The sequence below is a fragment of the Phyllobates terribilis genome, unplaced genomic scaffold (genome assembly GCF_046119375.1).
Source record: "Phyllobates terribilis strain yellow unplaced genomic scaffold, ASM4611937v1 Scaffold_8__6_contigs__length_399053987, whole genome shotgun sequence".
Taxonomy (NCBI): domain Eukaryota; kingdom Metazoa; phylum Chordata; class Amphibia; order Anura; family Dendrobatidae; genus Phyllobates; species Phyllobates terribilis.
In genome coordinates, this window is record NW_027362768.1 from 298,435,911 (window position 1) to 298,457,126 (window position 21,216).

The following is a 21,216-nucleotide window of genomic DNA, read 5'->3' on the forward strand; positions in this document are numbered from 1 at the left end:
AAACTAGCCAACTGCTAGTGCTCCAAGCCAACACAGAGGTACATAGAACTATCACTGGCGACTCTCTGGAGAAACTGAGACTATTTAACTACCAGGGTGTGCCAATCAGCAGCAGAAGGTGAAGGTCGCTGCTGGGTCTTAAAGGAAGCAGGATATAACTATACTACAGAGATGAGGGAATCAAGAAGGCATCGGCAATGCCAAGCTCAGTGACCTTCTACAGCTGGCTCCAGAGCGACTGTCTGTCACACCTGTGACACATATAGACCTTTTGGTCTACTAATCCTGCTCATTTATGTCTATTGATTTTAAATGAATGTTAGTGAACTCTGACAATTTAGGGGCACTCTGCTGACAGGGTGCCTGTCCTGCCATGGTAGATTTTGGGGAACAAATATGGACCACATGTTGGTTATAATTATGACCGATCCTGCGTTTCTTTGGAGTATAGGAACTGCTAAAGTTAAAATTGTCTAGCAGCTGCATAAATTATTCTCCAATCCATCTATATTTATGTGATGTGGGTGGCTATCTAATACATATATTTGTATTAATACTCCTTTATTCTTCACACATTTTGAGTTTGCTTTTTGATGACCTGATGCATCTTTCCTTATCTTTCCTCTTGGCTTGGAATATTCCAAGATGAATAGTGTTGGATAACAAGCTTTTAAAAAAATGATTTTGTGATACTCTGTCAGGAGTTTAATGCTATGTGTGTCCGTATGTGTCCAACCTGTGGTTGTGGTGTGGGTTGTATCCTTTCAGGTGATGTGATATTGTATTGAATTTGTATCTTGAGAAGTTAAAGTCCTTGATGAAATGCTGTAAATGATAAGGGTGGATGCACCTATAAATTAACCTTTCACAGAGATATTAATGTTATCCTTTCCATTTTGCTAGATCAAGGAACCATTCATTGACGAATTGGAAAGGAAAGTTGAGGATATTGAGCTGCTTAGGATAGACCTTCAGATGCTGGAGACAGAGAGAGTCCGTCTTTCGTTAGTTGAGGAAAAACTTCTTGATGTTTTACAGCTTCTTCAACAGCTACGGAATCTGGTAAGAAATCTGTCATCCTAGCTAAACAACGGTAACAAGTTGTCTCATCACACCAACCCCTCAGGTGAAAGCCGCGTATGTGGTTAACCTGATTGCTGTCGGGTCCGTCGCAAAACCACTCAATGATCAGCTGTTTTAGAAGAAGAAAGCCACAGCTGGCCATAGATTGTCCTTTATTGACCATACAATATCATTATAGACAAGCTGACCTTGCTATACAAGACCTCTGTACAAATAAATGATGAAATCATGGGCATATTTCTATTTGGCTAATTACATATTTGTAAAATATAAAATGTCAAATGAAAAAAAAATTAGAAATTGCCTGGAATGTGCTTAACTGTGCATTTCTGCTGTATTAAGATCAAAGAAGGTGACAGGAACCCTTTCAAGGGAATCTGTCAGTTTGATCAACCTTCCTAAGCCGTCTATATGGGCATGTAGGTCATAGAAAGTTAAATAAAATGATACCTTGATATTTTCGATTCGATGTCCTATTCCTGGGAAAATTATGTTTTTCTTCATATGTTAATGAGCTGTTCAGATGTATGGGCCGGACATAGATCTCCCCAAGAATCTGCCTCCAGAGCTTATCTTAAATGAAAGGAGGCGTTACCAGTGTGAGACATGTAATGACTGACCATCTGCTCTCCTGATCTACATGTCTCACACTGGTAACGTCTCCTTTCATTTAAAATAAGCTCTGGAGGCAGATTCTTGGGGAAATCCATGTTCCGCCCATAGATCTTAACAGCTCATTTACATATAATAAAAATGTGGATTTTTCAGGAGTAAGACATTGAATCGCAGATATCAAGTTATCATTTGATTTAGCTTCCTATCACCTACATGCCCATACAGACAGCTTAGGAGGGTTGATCCTACTGACAGATTCCTTTTAGGTCAACGTACTATGACTCATTAGATGAATGGATTTTTTTTTTTCAGTTTTCATACATTTTTAATAAAAACTCCAGGACTAATCTTCAAGGAGATAATCTTGGACTTCTTTACTTCTTTTTGCCAGCATTTACAATAGCTTCATCTATACCCATGAATCTCCACATTTTGTTTTTCCTTTCATTACACTGTTTTCTAGAAGTCTTTTTCTTCTCTACTCAAGGAAAAGCAAAACCCAAGCATGAAGTTTTTCTTATTATGAAAAGGTACCACAAAACTTGAAGTCTGTGCTTGGTCCACAATGTGATTTACTGGCTTTGTTAATTCTACCAATACTTCTGATGAAGACTCACATTAGCCATCAGAATAAGACAGTCACAATTCTAGATCCTGTTGTATATCCCACAATCAAGATCAAAGAAAATAAGAACAGCCCTTTAAGTATACCAGACCAACTTAGTAGGACTCATTAGATCTATGTTTTTTATTATTTTTTTTATTGAAACTCCAGGACTAGAGTACAATCTTCAAGAAGACAAAGGCTCTGTGCACACGACATCTTTTAAACTCAGGCGCACCCGACGAGTTTTTCAATTAGAAGATGCTTAAGGAAACTAGAGATTTTTTTTCCTGAAGCGTTGTTTATTTTTTCAACAAACATTTTTATCAACCAACATTTTTCTGGAGGCTTTTCCCATGTTTTTTTGTGAAGGCTTTTTTGCTTTTGTTTTCCAGTCTTTTATTTTACTCTATTGAATAATGAAGAAACCACTAGGGTTTTTTTAAGCAAAAATGATGGCAAAACACTCTGAAAAACGTATGGTTGTCTTTTGAGCTTACCCATTGACTTGTATTGTAAAGTACAAAATGTATTCCGAGCAGAAAACACCAGAAGAATGGTCAGGTCTCTTCTTTTAACCGCTTGGCGTTTTTAGAAGCCTAAAGCAATTAAAAGATGTTAAAAAATCTTAAAATATGTACAGCAAGTGATTTTTATATAGAAATTGTAAGAATGCTACTTACTTGGGAGCAATATGACGTATCACAGGAAACCATTTCTATTTAAAAGTCCGGCTGGTTTATTGCAGTTCTCATAAACCACATCACAGGAAAGTCAAATTCAGCCTTTGTTTGGCAGAGTGAAACATAAAGTAAAAAGTCCATACAATAGTGCTGGTTAGCCCACTTGGCTAAACGTCCAGCTTCTTAGTCCTTTAGCAAAGGCACTCAATCCAGGAGGTCTGCAACCTCTACACACACTGACTTCTGTGAGACAAACAGGCCTCATTTTACAAAGTGAACCACACCCAGGGGTGGAGATATGGTGAGCAACCCTTCAGTTGCTCATAATCAACCTGTCATGGCCAATTAACCCCTTTTAGTCCTATATGTATTAAAGCATTACTCCAGGTATATCTCCCATCCACCATGTGTCTAATAGCCACCTTACAAAATGCATATGTTTATTCTTTTGAATGTTTTTTTTTATAGTTCTTTTAGAAAGGTTCTGTGGCGGAATCCTCTTGAAAAAAAGATGTTGTGTGCAAAATAGTCAATCTTGGAATCCTTTACTTCTTTTTAATACCACCTACGGTAGCTTTGTCTTAATCCATAACTCTTTTTTTATGTTTTTTCCTTTCATTACACTGTTTTTTACAAGGCCTTTTCCTGAACAGTCACATTAGCCATTACTAGGGCATTAGAATAAGAAGGTCTCAACTCTAGATCCTGTTGTATATCCCACAAACAAGATGATGTTTGCAGCCCCAACCAGCAGAGAACTGCTCTTCTCCAGGGCAGTCAGAAGCTGTCTCAGACTTGTGGATTTAGAATATTAATGTATCATAAAGAATGAATGCTGTGTAAATTCTGAAGAGCAAGAATATCAGAATATGTAACACTTCTCTATCAGGATTTGGACTTATTCCATTTTCAGCTCCCAGACTCTGCTGACCCTAGTCTGTCATTCATTAGCATTTTATAGATTTTTAAAGTCCCTCATCAAGAATATTTCAAATATTCCGTCAATCCCCCTGCATCCCTCTGCTGTGACTTTCTCAGTCGTTCTTTATGAATATGTATGTGTGTGATTCTCTAGAAGCGCTGAGTCGGAAATAAATATTTTTCTTTTAAATATAAGTAACGACATGGAGAGAAGCTGGAGGATCCTAAGACAATGACGGACCATTTACCGCTGGAACACGCTGTAAATAAAGTGTTATCTATGGCGTATCTTTTCTTCAGGATGTTTCATGGAAATGAGACTTTACTTAATGGGCGCCGCAAATTACAGTATTTTAATACCTCTATTTATATGCAGCAGACTTGTTAACATTCGTAATCATTCAGTGATCCATTCTCTTCACCGAGAAACACATTAAAGTAATAAATGTAGAGCATTTCATATTTGTAGCTGTTTGCATAAAACAGGAGGAAAAGTTCACTACGAGTCTTGAGGGTTTTATGTGGCAAGTAGCCATTAGAGTTGAGTGCATCTGCCGAAATTCATTTTTGTGCGATTCGGGCCAAATCTAATCTGACAAATCTGAATTTTTGGGTAAATGAATAATGAATTAAAATTGTCACAAATGGATTTACCGTATTTTTCAGATTATAAGACGCACTTTTTTCCCCCCAAAATTTGGGAGGAAAAATGGGGTGCATCTTATAATGCCACCACCGCCCAGGTCATCCTGAATCAGCGACCCTTCTTCTGAGGACGGGGCCCGCGGAATTGCCCGACTCCTGCTGCAGCCACCTCCACCGCCAATCTCGTATATATGTGACCCTGGCTCCTGTGGCCCCCGCTCCACCACCGCTGCCTCCCAGTTAAAAAGGATTATAAGGCGCACCATTTTATTTAAAAAAAAACATTTTTTCCTATTTTGCACCTCAAAATTTGGGGTGCGCGTTATAATCCGGTGCATCTCATAATCCGCAAAATACGGTACTTACCTCTAGTACCGATTGTGCCTTCAACTAGCATTAGATATGAGGCCACTCCTAGAAGCTGGTCAAAAGCATACAGTATGATATTGTGATTGACGTAACATATAAAATACTACATTTATAAGAAAGGAGTATTGTGACACTGAGTCACTTCTCACGGACAAGCCGTGCGGCAGGGAAGTCAAGGAGTCCACGGTCAAATGCCAGGAGGGTACATTATAAACAAAGGGAAAAGACAAACGGATAGTCAAAGGCAAAGTCTGGGGTCAGGAAACCAAGGTCAGAGTGCATCAAGGCAAAAAGGTGTAATTCAAACGGATAGTCAAAACGGTAAATCCAAGATCCGGCAACAAAGATCAGAATACAGAGCAAATACACCACTGAGCTTAAAGCTACAACTGATAAGATCTGATAATAGACAGCCAGCTAAATAGCCAGGTAATCCCCCAGAAGGGGTCACACCTGTAGTTTCCGGCAGACCCGGACAGATTGGGCAGCTGGTCTGTCAATCACAATACAGACAGTCCAGCATGCCCCTGCCTCAGATTGGACGATTGGGCTGTCACTCACAATAGGGACAGCTCAGTACGCCTCTGATCCTATGGGATGGCTGAGCTGTCACTGACAGCATAGTGGAATCGTGACAAGTATGACTAAGATATATATTTAGTATAAGCAGTATATAACAATACATCTCAGACATACAAAATGGAGAACCAATAGTAAATGTACTTATAGGAGATAGTAATGTTAATCGAAAAATATAATAAACATAGCTGAACCTACCAAAGAAAGGAGCCCCCACTCCGAAGTACGTTTCGCCTGAGCTTTCTCAAGGTTTGAGACGTACGTTTCGCCTGAGCTTTTCCAAGGAGTGATGCATTTGTTGCTTTTGATATCCACTCATAATATATACTGAGATCACTGTGTTTTTTGTAGGTTATTAGCATTAGATAATGCCTGGTAGGATTCTTTTTCTCAGTGTGGCCGGTAGATAGACTATTCAGTCTTCTCCTGCCATCAATCTTCTATAGTTATATCAGATATTATAAAAACTACTTTGAGTTATTGTAATACATACATATTAGTGATAAAAAAGTAGAATAGTTAGGATTCAATATATTCAAATATATCTGGCACCGCAAGCTCCTCAATGACTCCCTCAGCAGCCTGTATGTAAAACCAAAGTATTATCCATATTAGGTACATAATAGCTCTAGTGCGTACAGTGTATGATATAGCCACCCATAGTGTAACGTTACAGCCATAGTGCATAAATAATACTGCTTATAAAAGTGTACATCAATTTGAATATACAGTATGTCAACACCAGATTTACCGGGGCGGAAAACAGTGGATCCTGCTGAAAAATTCATGATGGGGTCTTCAACGATTAAAAGGATGGTCTCAATGTAGAGCGATGATTGACAGTTCAGACCAGCAGCATGATTGAGCCGTCGGGCAGAACTGTGCGCTCTCCCATTCTGCAAACAGAGGCAGCTTTGTCTCTGCTGCTTCGGAGGAGCGCAGAGATCCACCAGCTTCAGACCACCTCTGATAAGACTGCACAGGTGTCCGATAACCTAGACAATAAGCAGTGCACTGTAAGATTGAATATCCCTCCATTCTTTAGAATAGAAAGGAATTTTTATAAGAGATAAATTGCAAAGTTGCTTGTTTCTATGAGCACTTTGAGATTTAAATGATTTATGATGTTGAAACAGCACCTTTATATGTCTTTCATGGTACTGCTGACCTCACTGTTGTTGCAGAGGTAGCTTAGGGATCCTTTAGGCATTAGGGTCCTAGGAATGTACTGTATACATTATGATAAGGTCCCTCCTAGCTCTAACATTATAATGTTGATTGGGTCCCATACTACTGGTGCTCTTGATACCAACTATCAGGCTCACATAATAATAAACATACAGAGTGATACCATCCATAATCCCCTCATACTGTTTAATAATATCAGTCATGATACCGTCATACTGTTTAATATTATCAGGCATAATCCCCTCATACTGTATATTGTTATCAGTCATAATCCCGTCATACTGTTTAATATTATCAGTCATAATCCCATCATACTTTTTAATATTATCAATCATAATCCTGTTATACTGTTTAATTATCAGTCATAATCCCATCATACTGTTTAATATTATCAGTCATAATCCCGTCATACTGTTTAATATTATCAGTCATAATCCTGTCATACTGTATAATGTTATCAGTCATAATCCCGTCATACTGTTTAATATTATCAGTCATAATCCCATCATACTGTTTAATATTATCAATCATAATCCTGTTATACTGTTTAATTATCAGTCATAATCCCGTCATACTGTTTAATATTATCAGTCATAATCCCGTTATACTATTTAATATTATCAGTCATAATCCTGTCATATTGTATAATATTTTCAGTCATAATCCCGTCATACTGTTTAATATTATCAGTCATAAACCTGTCATACTGTTTAATAATATCAGTGTGCAAATTGAAGTGGTCAGTGGGGCGCTAGAAACTGGATAAGGCACTGGAAAAGGATAAAACAAACCTCTTTATTGAAGTATTAATGCCCACAACGCCTTTCTGCAGCGGTCTGCTGCCTTCATCAGGTGGAGTTTAATAATATCAGTCATGATACCGTCATACTGTTTAATATTCAGTCATAAACCTGTCATACTGTTTAATATTCAGTCATAAACCTGTCATACTGTTTAATAATATCAGTCATGATACCGTCATACTGTTTAATATTATCAGGCATAATCCCGTCATACTGTTTAATATTATCAGTCATAATCCCGTCATACTGTTTAATAATATCAGCCATAATCCCACTTTTCTGTTATAATAATATCAGCTATCATACCATCATACTTTTTAATAATGCCAGTCATAATCCCATAATACTGTTTAATAATTTCAGATATAATCCCGCTATACTGTTTAATACCAGCCATAATCCTGCCATACTGTGTAATAATACCAGCTATAATCCCGCCATACTGTTTAATAATACCAGTCATAATCCCGTCATACTGTATAATAATAAGAATAAGAATAATACCTGCTTTCTAGTTCTGCCACATTGTATTGAATTCGTACGTGATTTCTTTGCTACCATCAATCAAAAAATTAAGAAATCAGCAAAAAAAAGTTCTGTAATATTCTATTACGCTTGAAGCAGCGACATCTCATTTAGTTCCAGATGAAATAGCGTTTCCAATAGGAGCAGCGCCAACAGTATAGAGTAATGTGTGCAGCGCTCATTATATGGTGCCCGTGCCATTGTGTAATACCGCCATAAATCAACACGCTGTTATTTGCATTTTGTCCATTGCTTTGTATTCTGTGCTTCTTAGTGATGGATCGTCACAAGTCACTCATTTTATTTTTATGGGTTTATCGTAGGAAATCCCTCATCAGGAATTGGGAAGAGTTTTATTGAACACCTTGGAGAGATGCAGAGAGCCGAAGCACGGTAAGTGAATAGATGTGCGGATAATGGTCACTGACCATATTGAAGATAATACTGACCAGCTGGACTTTTACTTGGGAATACTATTTAATCAACAGGGCAATGACAACTCAACGAGGGTAGTTGTTTAGATTGTCGCAATGACTATGGTGGTCTTTTCCCCTTCCTGACATGGCGATTTCCATTTTTGCGCTTTAGTTTTTTTTCCCCCTTTTTCCAAGAGCCATACCTTTTTTATTTTTCCATCAATATATCTGTTTGAGGGCTTGGGGTTTTTTTGTTTAGTTTTTTTTTAAAGTTGTACTTCTGAATGACACCATCCATTTTATCAAGTGAAGTACTGGATAGCAAGCAAAAAATCTCAAGTGCGGCAACATGGCAAACCCCCCCCCCAAAAAAAAAAAAACACAATTCCGCAATTGTTTTTGGAGTTTTGTTTTTACAGTGTTCTTTATATAAGGTAAAAATGACCTGCCAATATGATTAATAAAATTAGGAAATGTTTAAAAAAATTTTGCTTGTGTCACCATTTTCTGAGACCCGGAACAATTCCAATTTTTGGTGTATAGAGCTGTGTGTGGGATTGTCTTTTGTGTCCTGAGCTGATGTTTTTATTGATACCATTTTGGAGTAGATAGGATGTTATGATCGACTCTTATTCCTTTTTTTTCACTGTATTGAGGTGGATGAAAAACTGCAATTTTTTGCTTTTTGATTTTTTTTCTCATTGCACCATTTAATGATTAGGCTAATTAATTTAATTAATTCATTTTGTATTTTGATCAGACTTTTACTGACATAGTTATACCGCATGTGCTTTTTTTTAATTTTTTTTATTCTGTATTTTTAATGGAAAAAAGGGGACTTTTATATAATTTTTTTATTATTTTCTACTGTATTTTATAGCCCCCTCCTAGAGGACTTGAACTTGTGATCATCTAATCACTTGTGCTATACACAGCAATACCATGAGTGTGCCCATGGGCGGTTAGAAAAGCATGGGCGCCATAGCACACTCTTTAAATGCCGCTGTCACAGATTGACAGTGGCATTTAACAGGTTAACAGCTGCAGGTGGAACTCCGATTCACTTGTGGCTGTTAGCAGCAGATGATGGCTGAATAATTGCTGAGACTGAGAATCTGACAAGTTTGCTATGATGTTATAATGGGGAGTTTGGGGTCTAAGAAGTAACGTTTCTTCTTGTGGAGAGTGACAAGCCAAGCTTGGCATGTCAGAGTAAGGAGACTTATAGGCCATGCATGCTCCTTTAGGGAATTAAATATGCAAATTGTCTCTTCAGAGAGGAAGAGGACTAGAACTCTTGCAACACCTATTAGGATCGCTGCTTCCAATAGGTGGCGCTAGAATTTTAGTCCTCTTCCTCTCTGAAGAGACAATTTGCATATTTAATTTCACGTAGGAGCATGCATGGCCTATAAGTCTCCCCATATCTGTCCTCCTCATATCTGTCCTCCTCATATGTCTCCTCATAACTCTCAAATCTGTCTTTTCTCAGCTCTGCTGATTTATGACCATATACCTCATTAAAGTTGTGCTGGGAAAAAAAAGAGCCTGTAAAAGCCAAATAATGCAAAATTGTTTTAATGAAAAAACCCCCCAATAATAATAAAAAAATATATATTTATATATCTATATCCATATATATATATATATATATATATATATATATATATATATACAGTGCTGGCCAAAAGTATTGGCACCCCTGCAATTCTGTCAGATAATACTCAGTTTCTTCCTGAAAATGATTGCAATCACAAATTCTTTGGTATTATTATCTTCATTTAATTTGTCTTCAATGAAAAAAACACAAAAAGAATTGTCCTAAAGCCAAATTGGATATAATTCCACACCAAACCTAAAGAAGGGGGTGGACAAAAGTATTGGCACCCTTTGAAAAATCATGTGATGCTTCTCTAATTCGTGTAATTAACAGCCCCTGTAACTTACCTGTGGCACCTAACAGGTGTTGGCAATAACTAAATCACACTTGCAGCCAGTTAACATGGATTAAAGTTGACTCAACCTCTGTCCTGTGTCCTTGTGTGTACCACAATGAGCATGAAGAAAAGAAAAAAGACCAAAAAATTGTCTGAGGACTTGAGAAACCAAATTGTGAGGAAGCATGAGCAATCTCAAGGCTACAAGTCCATCTCCAAAGACCTGAATGTTCCTGTGCCTTCCGTGCGCAGTGTCATCACGAAGTTTAACCCCTTAATAACATCTGACGTACTAATACGCGTCTGTGCCCTGGGACTTAAGAGCCAGACCCGTATTAGTACGTCATCGCGATCGCGCGCGCACACAGGCTGTGCGGGCGCGATCGCCGCCGGGTGTCAGCTGATTGTCACAGCTGACACCTGGTACTATGTGCAGGGAGCGGTCCTGCACCGCTCCCAGCACATTAACCCCCGCGATGCTGCCCATCGAAGTCAATCGAAGTCGATCGCGGCATTGCGGGGGCAAGGGGAGGTGATCGGCGATACTCACCTCCTCTTCCGGCTTCCAGCGCAGTCTGCAAAGGCTTCCCGGGTGTTGCCATGACGACCCGATGTCGTCATGACAACATCCGGGTCACCAGAGAGCAGGAAGATTGCTTGGACATGCGCAGTGCATCTCCAAGCAATCTTCACACTGTGCACTTCTGACAGCCTTCATGGCATAGGGATGGTGCTCCATTCCTGTGCCATGCAGGCGATCAGAAAAAAAAAGTGAAAGTCCCAGAGTGGGACAAAGTAATAAAGTGTATAAACTGTGTGAAAGTGGAAAAAAAAAAAAAAAAAAAAATGTGCAAAAATATTATAAAAAAATAATACACCAAAAATAAAAATATAATGTACCCATCAATAAATATTATTATAAAAAAAATAAAAAAAAAACAATAAAAGTACACATATTTGGTATCGCCGCGTCCGGAACAACCTGACCTATAAAACTGTCCCACTAGTTAACCCCTTCAGTGAACACGGTAAAAAAAAAACAAAAAAAAACGAAGCAATAAACAATGCTTTATCACCATACCGCCAAACAAAAAGTGGAATAACACGCGATCAAAAAGACGCATATAAATAAAAATGATACCGCTGAAAATGTCATCTCGTCCCGCAAAAAACAAGCCACCATACAGCTCCATCAGCCGAAAAATAAAAAAGTTATAGCTCTCAGAATAAAGCGATGCTAAAAAATATTTTTTTCTATAAAATAGCTTTTATTGTGTATAAGCGCCAAAACATAGAAAAATGATACAAATGTGGTACCGCTGTAAACGTACTGACCCGAAGAATAAAGCTACCTCATCAATTTTACCACACGCGGAACAGAATAGAAAAAACAAAAAAAAAACAATTCCTGAATTGTTGGTTATTGTTTATTCTGCCTCCCAAAAATCGGAATAGAAAGCGATCAAAAAATGTCACGTGCCTGAAAATGGCACCAATAACAACGTCAAGTCATCCCGCAAAAAATGAGCCGTCACATGACTGTCTGCCAAAATCTGGAAAAATTATAGCTCTCAAAATATGGCAATGCAAAAACTAGATTTTACAAAAAATGCGTCTTTTAGTGTGTGACAGCTGTCAGTCATAAAAACCCCATATGATTCTGGCATTGCTGTAATCACACCGACCCGAAGAATAAAGTCGTCTAATCACTTATACCGCACAAGGAACGGCGTCAAAAATAAACTCTTGGGTTAGGATTGGGCTAGGGTTAGGGCTGGGTTTGGGGCTAGGGTTGTGCTGGGGCTAGGGTTGTGCTGGGGCTAGGGTTGTGCTGGGGCTAGGGTTGTGCTAGGGCTAGGGTTGTGCTAGGGTTAGGGCTGGGGTTGGGATTTTTTTCAAAAGTAAGAAAAAAAGATGACGATATGGCGACTAGTGTTGAGAGCAAGCGCTGGCTACTTGAGTTTGCATCGGGTGATCTGGTATGCATTGAGTATCGTGGGTATTTGAGTGACATGCTCGAGTCTCTGCCCCATATGCTTAGCGGCCAAAAAACTTTACGGGGATTGCCTGCCATGCACGAGCGATCCCCGCATGTTTTTTTTTGGGTGTCTAATAACCGTGAAACATGCGGAGCAGGGACTCGAGCATGTCACTCGAGCACACGCTGTACATGGTGCATACCTGAGTACCCGATGCAAACTCAAGTAGCGAGCACTTGCGCTCAAGAATAATGACAACTTATTCAATATGATGACCTAATGTAAACAAATTCTGTGCCGTACCTCTGGGTTCAAAATGTTCACTATACACCTTAATAAAATCCTTGAGGGGTATAGTTTCCAAAATGGGGACACTTGTGGGGGAGCTCCACTGTTTAGACACATCACGGGCTCTCCAAACGCGACATGGTGTCCGCTAACAAATTGAATGGAAAATCGGCTTAAATTGTTAGCGGACGCCATGTTGCGTTTGGAGAGCCCCTGTGTGCCCAAACATTGGAGCTCCCCCACAAGTGACCCCATTTTGGAAACTAGACCCCCCAAGGCACCTATCTAGATGCATAGTGAGCACTTGGAACCCCCAGGTGCTTCACAAATTGATTCGTAATAATGAAAAAGTGAAAAAAAAACCACTTTTTCATTTTTATGAATCAATTTGTGAAGCACCTGGGGTTCCAAGTGCTCACTATGAATCTAGATAGGTGCCTTGGGGGGTCTAGTTTCCAAAATGGGGTCACTTGTGGGGGAGCTCCAATGTTTGGGCACACAGGGACTCTCCAAATGCAACATGATATCCGCTAACAAATTGTCGGCTCAATTTGTTAGCGGATATCATGTTGCATATGGAGAGTCCCTGTGTGCCCAAACATTGGAGCTCCCCCACAAGTGACCCCATTTTGGAAACTAGATCCCCCAAGGCACCTATCTAGATGCATAGTGAGCACTTGGAACCCCAGGTGCTTCACAAATTGATTCATAAAAATGAAAAAGTGTTTTTTTTTTCACTTTTTCATTATTACGAATCAATTTGTGAAGCACCTGGGGGTTCCAAGTGCTCACTATGCATCTAGAAAGGTGCCTTGGGGGGTCTAGTTTCCAAAATGGGGTCACTTGTGGGGGAGCTCCAAAGTTTGGGCACAGAGGGGCTCTCCAAACGCAATGTGGTGTCCGCTAACAATTTGAGCCGATTTTCCATTCAATTTGTTAGCGGATACCATGTTGCATTTAGAGAGTCCCTGTGTGCCCAAACATTGGAGCTCCCCCACAAGTGACCCCATTTTGGAAACTAGACCCCCCAAGGCACCTATCTAGATGCATAGTGAGCACTTGGAACCCCTAGGTGCTTCACAAATTGATTCGTAAAAATGAAAAAGTGTTTTTTTTTTCACTTTTTCATTATTACGAATCAATTTGTGAAGCACCTGGGGGTTCCAAGTGCTCACTATGCATCTAGAAAGGTGCCTTGGGGGGTCTAGTTTCCAAAATGGGGTCACTTGTGGGGGAGCTCCAAAGTTTGGGCACAGAGGGGCTCTCCAAACGCAATGTGGTGTCCGCTAACAATTTGAGCCGATTTTCCATTCAATTTGTTAGCGGATACCATGTTGCATTTAGAGAGTGCCTGTGTACCCAAACATTGGAGCTCCCCCACAAGTGACCCCATTTTGGAAACTAGACCCCCCAAGGCACCTATCTAGATGCATAGTGAGCACTTGGAACCCCTAGGTGCTTCACAAATTGATTCGTAAAAATGAAAAAGTGTTTTTTTTTTTTTCACTTTTTCATTTTTACGAATCAATTTGTGAAGCACCTGGGGGTTCCAAGTGCTCACTATGCATCTAGAAAGGTGCCTTGGGGGGTCTAGTTTCCAAAATGGGGTCACTTGTGGGGGAGCTCCAAAGTTTGGGCACAGAGGGGCTCTCCAAACGCAATGTGGTGTCCGCTAACAATTTGAGCCGATTTTCCATTCAATTTGTTTGCGGATACCATGTTGTATTTAGAGAGTCCCTGTGTGCCCAAACATTGGAGCTCCCCCACAAGTGACCCCATTTTGGAAACTAGACCCCCCAAGGCACCTATCTAGATGCATAGTGAGCACTTGGAACCCCTAGGTGCTTCACAAATTGATTCGTAATAATGAAAAAGTGTTTTTTTTTTTCACTTTTTCATTTTTACGAATCAATTTGTGAAGCACCTGGGGGTTCCAAGTGCTCACTATGCATCTATAAAGGTGCCTTGGGGGGTCTAGTTTCCAAAATGGGGTCACTTGTGGGGGAGCTCCAAAGTTTGGGCACACAGGGGCTCTCCAAACACAACATGGCGTCCGCTAAGTATTCAAGCAAATTTTACAATCAAAAAGTCAAATGGCGCTCCTTCCCTTCCGAGCCCTGCCGTGCGCCCAAACAGTGTTTCTTCCCCAAATATTGGGTATCTGCGTGCCCAGGGGAAATTGCACAACAAATTTTGGGGTCCATTTTTTCTTGTTACATCTGTGAAAATAAAAAAAATTGGGTCTAAAGTAACATTTTTGTGAAAAAAGTTAAATGTTCATTTTTTTCTTCCACATTCAAAAAATTCCTGTGAAGCACATGAAGGGTTAATAAAGTTCTTGAATGTGGTTTTGAGCACCTTGAGGGGTGCAGTTTTTAGAATGGTGTCACTTTTGGGTGTTTTCTGTCATAAAGACCTCTCCAAGTGACTTCAAATGTGATGTGGTCCCTAAAAAAATGGTTTTATAAATTTTGTTGGAAAAATGAGAAATCGCTGGTCAACTTTTAACCCTTATAGCTCCCTAAAAAAAAAAATTTTGGTTCTAAAATTGTGCTGATGTAAAGTAGACATGTGGGAAATGTTATTTATTAACTCTTTTGTGTGACATATCGCTCTGATTTCAGGGCTTAAAAATTAAAATTTTGAAAATTGCAAAATTTTCAAAATTTTCGCCAAATTTCCATTTTTTTCACAAATAAACGCAAGTGATATCGAAGAAATTTTTCCACAATCATGAAGTACAATATGTCACGAAAAAACAATCTCAGAATCAGGGGGATCCGTTGAAGCGTTCCAGAGTAATTACCTCATAAAGTGACAGTGGTCAGAATTGTAAAAATTGGCCCGGTCATTAACGTGCAAACCACCCGCGGGGCTTAAGGGGTTAAAGCCCATGGCACTGTGGCTTACCTCCCTAGATGTGGACGGAAAAGAAAAATTGATGAGAGATTTCAACACAAGATTGTGCGGATGGTGGATAAAGAACCTCGACTAACATCCAAACAAGTTCAAGCTGCCCTGCAGTCCGAGGGTACAACAGTGTCAACCCGTACTATCCGTCGGCGTGTGAATGAAAAGGGACTGTATGGTAGGATACCCAGGAAGACCCCACTTCTTACCCCGAGACATAAAAAAGCCAGGCTGGAGTTTGCCAAAACTTACCTGAGAAAGCCTAAAACGTTTTGGAAGAATGTTCTCTGGTCAGATGAGACAAAAGTAGAGCTTTTTGGGAAAAAGCATCAACATAGAGTGTACAGGAAAAAAAAAAGAGGCATTCAAAGAAAAGAACACGGTCCCTACAGTCAAACATGGCGGAGGTTCCCTGATGTTTTGGGGTTGCTTTGCTGCCTCTGGCACTGGACTGCTTGACCGTGTGCATGGCATTATGAAGTCTGAAGACTACCAACAAATTTTGCAGCATAATGTAGGGCCCAGTGTGAGAAAGCTGGGTCTCCCTCAGAGGTCATGGGTCTTCCAGCAGGACAATGACCCAAAACACACTTCCAAAAGCACTATAAAATGGTTTGAGAGAAAGCACTGGAGACTTCTAAGGTGGCCAGCAATGAGTCCAGACCTGAATGCCATAGAACACCTGTGGAGAGATCTCAAAATGGCAGTTTGGAGAAGGCACCCTTCAAATATCAGGGACCTGGAGCAGTTTCCCAAAGAAGAATGGTCTACAATTCCAGCAGAGCATTGTAAGAAACTCATTGATGGTTACCGGAAGCGGTTGTTCGCAGTTATTTTGGCTAAAGGTTGTGCAACCAAGTATTAGGCTGAGGGTGCCAATACTTTTGTCCAGTCCTTTTTTGGAGTTTTGTGTGAAATGATCAATGATTTGATTTTTGCTTCATTCTCTTTTGTGTTTTTTCCTTGCAAGCAAATTAAATGAAGAGAATAATACCAAGGAATTTGTGATTGCAATCATTTTCAGGAAGAAACTGAGTATTGTCTGACAGAATTGCAGGGGTGTCAATACTTTTAGCCAGCACTGTATATATATATGTATATACAGTATATATAGATACATATATATATATATACATATCTATATATATATACATGTAGATATCTATATATATAATTTTGTCCCCCAAAGGTAGACAACCAAAATAGTAGTGGTAAATTTTCTTGAATTATTTTCGCCAGGTAATGATTATATATCAGAATGGACTTAATTTTACAGTCACTAATATAATCTTTTAATGTTTTTTTGGTTTTTTTTTAGGAAAAGAACACATCTTTGATGTTTTGGACACTTTATACCATGAATTATCTGTCTGTGAATTACTTCATCACCAACACAGTGAAGAAGAAGACGAAGCAGAAGAGAGTGGGCAGTCGCTGTCTGGCTCCATAGTCCTATCTTGCTAAACAACAGCACCATCTATGGGTCATTCATGACAGTGCTTCTTGGGTGAAGGCGTCACTGGCGTAGACGCACCGACAGAGACTGTGAGTTTCATCAGGGCAATAGGATTGGTTGACAAGGAGAAACCAACACTAATCCATCTCGCTCAAGCTCCAATATGTGAATCGCACAGTGCCCGGGCGAAGCATTTCAGGGAAGGAAATGAGCGCGTGAACTATTTTCATTGGCTAACACAAATAAAAAAATATTTATTCTGCTATACCTGCAGATGCTCCATATGTCTGAGAAGAGTTCATCAGTCAACGCTGCCGGTGACAGAGTGACAGAAAATTGGAATATATTCTAAAATTAAAATGAAAATACAGCAATAAAAATGACAGATGTCCCCAGACGAGGAGCGCACGGCTGTAATGGACGGCAGAGCTAATAAACTTATGGTTCAACAGTTTACACAACCCAGGACTAGGACTAGTGATGATGTATGATGCATGATGAAAAGATCAATAAATCTCACAAATGGCTCTGTAAGGGACAAGGCTGATGAAGCAATGAAGTGATGACGTTACATATCACTATAAGCTACCAAACTGTATTTGTTTCTCCTCTGTGATCATTTCTCATCTACTTGTACCATTGTATATACTGTATATATAAAAGGGTAAATGTCTGAGTTAGGCCAGGATCAGATAGGCAAATTCAAAATTGTCCGTTTTTTATCCAGAAAAAAAAAAATTTTCATCCATATTGTCCATTTTCTACATCCGCGTAGCATCCCTCACTGATAGATTCTCAGAAAAATCATTCTGCAGCCATCAATGCTCAGGGAAATAAATAGTCTGTAAATGCCAAACTGTACTACATTTTGAATCAAACCAAATTCCAAAACATAATTTAACCCAAATACATACATTGACGTAAAAATAAAATTGTCTTCAAAAGGTGTCCATATTCTAAAAGGGATACTTATAATTAAAAAAAATAATAACTTTTGACATGTCATAGGGACATAGTTTTGATTGCTGTGGTTATAAATCAGCTGAAAATAGGTAAAAAAAAAAGATTAAAGAGTTAGAATGAGCTCAGCCATCAATGTGCAGCAAAATAAATAGCTGGCAAAAGACAAATGGTGCTAAATTTTTAAAGAAAACCTGTTTGCAAAAATAATTTTAAAGGGAATCTGTCAGCGGGTCTTTGCTACCTCATTAGAGAGCAGCATGATGTAGGCAAAGAGAAGCTGAATCCAACAATGTATCACTTAGATTATTGGGTGCAGTCATTCTGACACAATCAGAGCTTTTAGATTTAGAATGAAGCAGAGCTGAGAAAGCTAACCCCGCCCACACCACAGCTAACCCCGCCCACACCACAGCTAACCCCGCCCACTAGACAGTGAGCTGCTCATCACAGTCCGGCAATGTTAATCTCTTAGTGACAGTTTGTAAACTACAGCTTGCACTTTGACAAGTGACACATCCCCGAATTCTGTGTTTCAGCCTCTATCTCCTGCTGTCTTCAGATTACATAGCAAAAACCTGCTGACAGATTCCCTTTAAACCCAAATTACATGCATTTAAGTTAAAAAAAACAACATGCCTCCTATAAGGCACCATGGATCTGAACATTAATATAGATGTTACTCTGTTTTTCCATTAAGTAAAACTTTAGCTAAACAATCCAACGACATTCCCAGGGTACAGCAGATAATCTGTGCAAATTGGTGACATGTAGAAATGTATTTATATCTGACAGATCATTACATTAGGGTTTATATGTAGATTAGATTCCATAGAACTTGATATTTTAATAAAAAAGGTTAATAAAGAATATTTTTTTCATCTTTTTTTTACCCCTGAAGGTATTTCAATAGAAATGTGCTTTCTTTTTATGAAATATGTCTTAAAAGTATTTGATCATCTTGAAGCTTGGCACTTATAATCATATTCTCATTCTATGCAGGTCTATTTTTGCAGAGCCTCCCCACTGTGCCAGTAAATAAAATATGCATATATTTCAGCGGAATTAATAATATCTGTTGTATTCAATAAATGATCTTGTTTTTTGGACAAGTAGTTATAATTATATACGGCATAAATCATTTTATGATAAAGCACATTTTTTGTTGGGGTGGGCTATAATACGTTCACAACTTTATCAAAACCAAAGAAATGAGCCGGAACATATGTTGGTATGTGTGCAAAGTGTAGGCGCATGTTCACACTGTGGCCATTAAACAGACGAAACCTAAGATAAAAACAAAATGAGCAAATACCCTGTACTAAGTAAACAAATAGTAATAGTACATGTGAGTAACCTGGAGTACTTATGTAGTTACTAATTTGATCAAAAAGGCGTAAAAATCCATCCAACCGCGACAAGGTTACCCCAATCTGGACATTCCTATCTCTAGTACTGAACCTCACCATGTGCCAGCCGACCTCAATATGGATGGGAGCAGAGCAGGACCCAGGTCCGACGGTTAAGATACCTGCCTATAGGAAGCTATTTATATGAAATGACCATATAAATTCACATGACAGCGAAAATGGCACAACCCCGAGTCAAATTTTGTCCCACGACCCCACTATCAGTATTTTGTCAGTATTCGGTCAGTATTTTGTCTCAGCAGTGGAGACAAAACCAGGTGAGGAACAATCAGAGTAAAGGTAAAATAGAAACAAGTCACCAATTCTGCATTCACCACCCACTCCTGGTTTTGGCTCCCACTCCTGAGAAAAAATACTGACCAAATACTGATAATGGGGCCATGGCCTAAAGGTACTTTCCAATGATCAGGACCCGCTGTTTCCCCGACACTGCAGAACATCAGCACCACTTCTGCCCTCATTATGCAAATGAGTGGACACACCTTTTTTTTTCACATGCGGATTTTCCTCATTGATGTTAGTCTATGGGGAAAATCCACATGTAGATCTGAAAGATGCCTCGCATGTCAGTGTCCACGGGTGATCCGCAGGTGCACGTAGACGCACAGTGGACATGGGATTTCTAGAAATCCCATCCACTATACTGTAATATCTGGCCTCTGCAGTTTTGACGCTGCATAAATACGGATCAAAATCGCAGTGAATTCTGAACGTAGGAACGCACCCTTAGACCCAGTTCACATTAGTTATGTTCATGGACCTGTTAATGTCACCTTATCTGCCTCCTATTTCTGTGTTTTCTTTCTTTCTTAGAAGATACTTTACGTACCCCACCCGCTGGGAGTCTGACCTACTGTAGATGCTGCTTTATCAGAAAAAGAATGGTCGTCTGTATGGTCCTCAACTTCTAGAATCTCCAAAACACCCTAATGCTAGAAACTAGATACAAAGCTTTCATGAGATGGTATATGATCCCAGCTAGAGTAGCCAGGACCATCCCTCACTACTCCTCTCAGTATTTCAAGGTTGTCCAGCACTGGGAGCTATATACCATATTTGGTGGCTATGTCCTAAGGCCCTGGATTTGTTTATTACTTTATTCTAAGGGCCTACACAACACATTTAGCGGGCACCGCTCAATGATAAACTGAAAAAATGCACAAAGGGGTACTATAGTAAACCCACGTTAGGAATCAATTAGTATAAAGAAGAGAAAAGGGCGTAGGGCAAACAAAAGACCATGCACTTCCAGATATATTGCAAGATATCAAAAAAATTTTTTAATAATAATACATCAGTACCACACAAACAAACAATTTTTTTTTAAAAACACTTAAAACACATAACTTGTGTAGAAAATATACAAATACAAGAGGTATGGGAAAATAACCCAAAAATACAGAGAACCTCTAAACTTTGTAGGCACTGTGAAAAAACATCTATTAATTGAATCCAATATAGAAAACAATATCTAAGGTCACTGACCACTGGATCAATATATTAATAAACAATCAATATTCAGTAAAAAAACGTGGCCTTGGCAAATTAAAGCATTATATTAAGGATTAATGCATATAGTTACCTACAAAGTGAATGGACCCAACGCGTGTTGCGCTCACCAGCAGCTTCGTCAGGGGTAATGAGGTAGTGTGTTACCTCAGATGCAGATGCGGTAGACAGGACAGGGCTCTGTTCACATGGAACAGACTGGAAAACACAAAAAGATAGCTGCAACACAGGAGTTTGATACGGAGGCAGAGAAACAGAAGGAGCAGAACCAGATACACACAAGGTACTTGCAATGAAGTAGCGAGTGGACACAAAA

At 39.3% G+C, this 21,216-nt stretch overlaps 1 protein-coding gene across 1 annotated transcript in view; it reads left to right on the forward strand.

The window, feature by feature from the left end:
• The window catches only part of EFCC1 (EF-hand and coiled-coil domain containing 1), a 100,141-nt gene extending 81,310 nt beyond the window's left edge, over positions 1 to 18,831 (forward strand). Inside the window, exons 6-8 of the mRNA XM_073644477.1 lie at positions 904 to 1,062; positions 8,339 to 8,408; positions 16,864 to 18,831. Of these exons, the coding sequence (XP_073500578.1) occupies positions 904 to 1,062; positions 8,339 to 8,408; positions 16,864 to 17,009 (375 nt within the window). The 3' untranslated portion in view covers positions 17,010 to 18,831. The remainder of the gene's footprint in view (positions 1 to 903; positions 1,063 to 8,338; positions 8,409 to 16,863) is intronic.
• Positions 18,832 to 21,216: the final 2,385 nt, after the last annotated feature.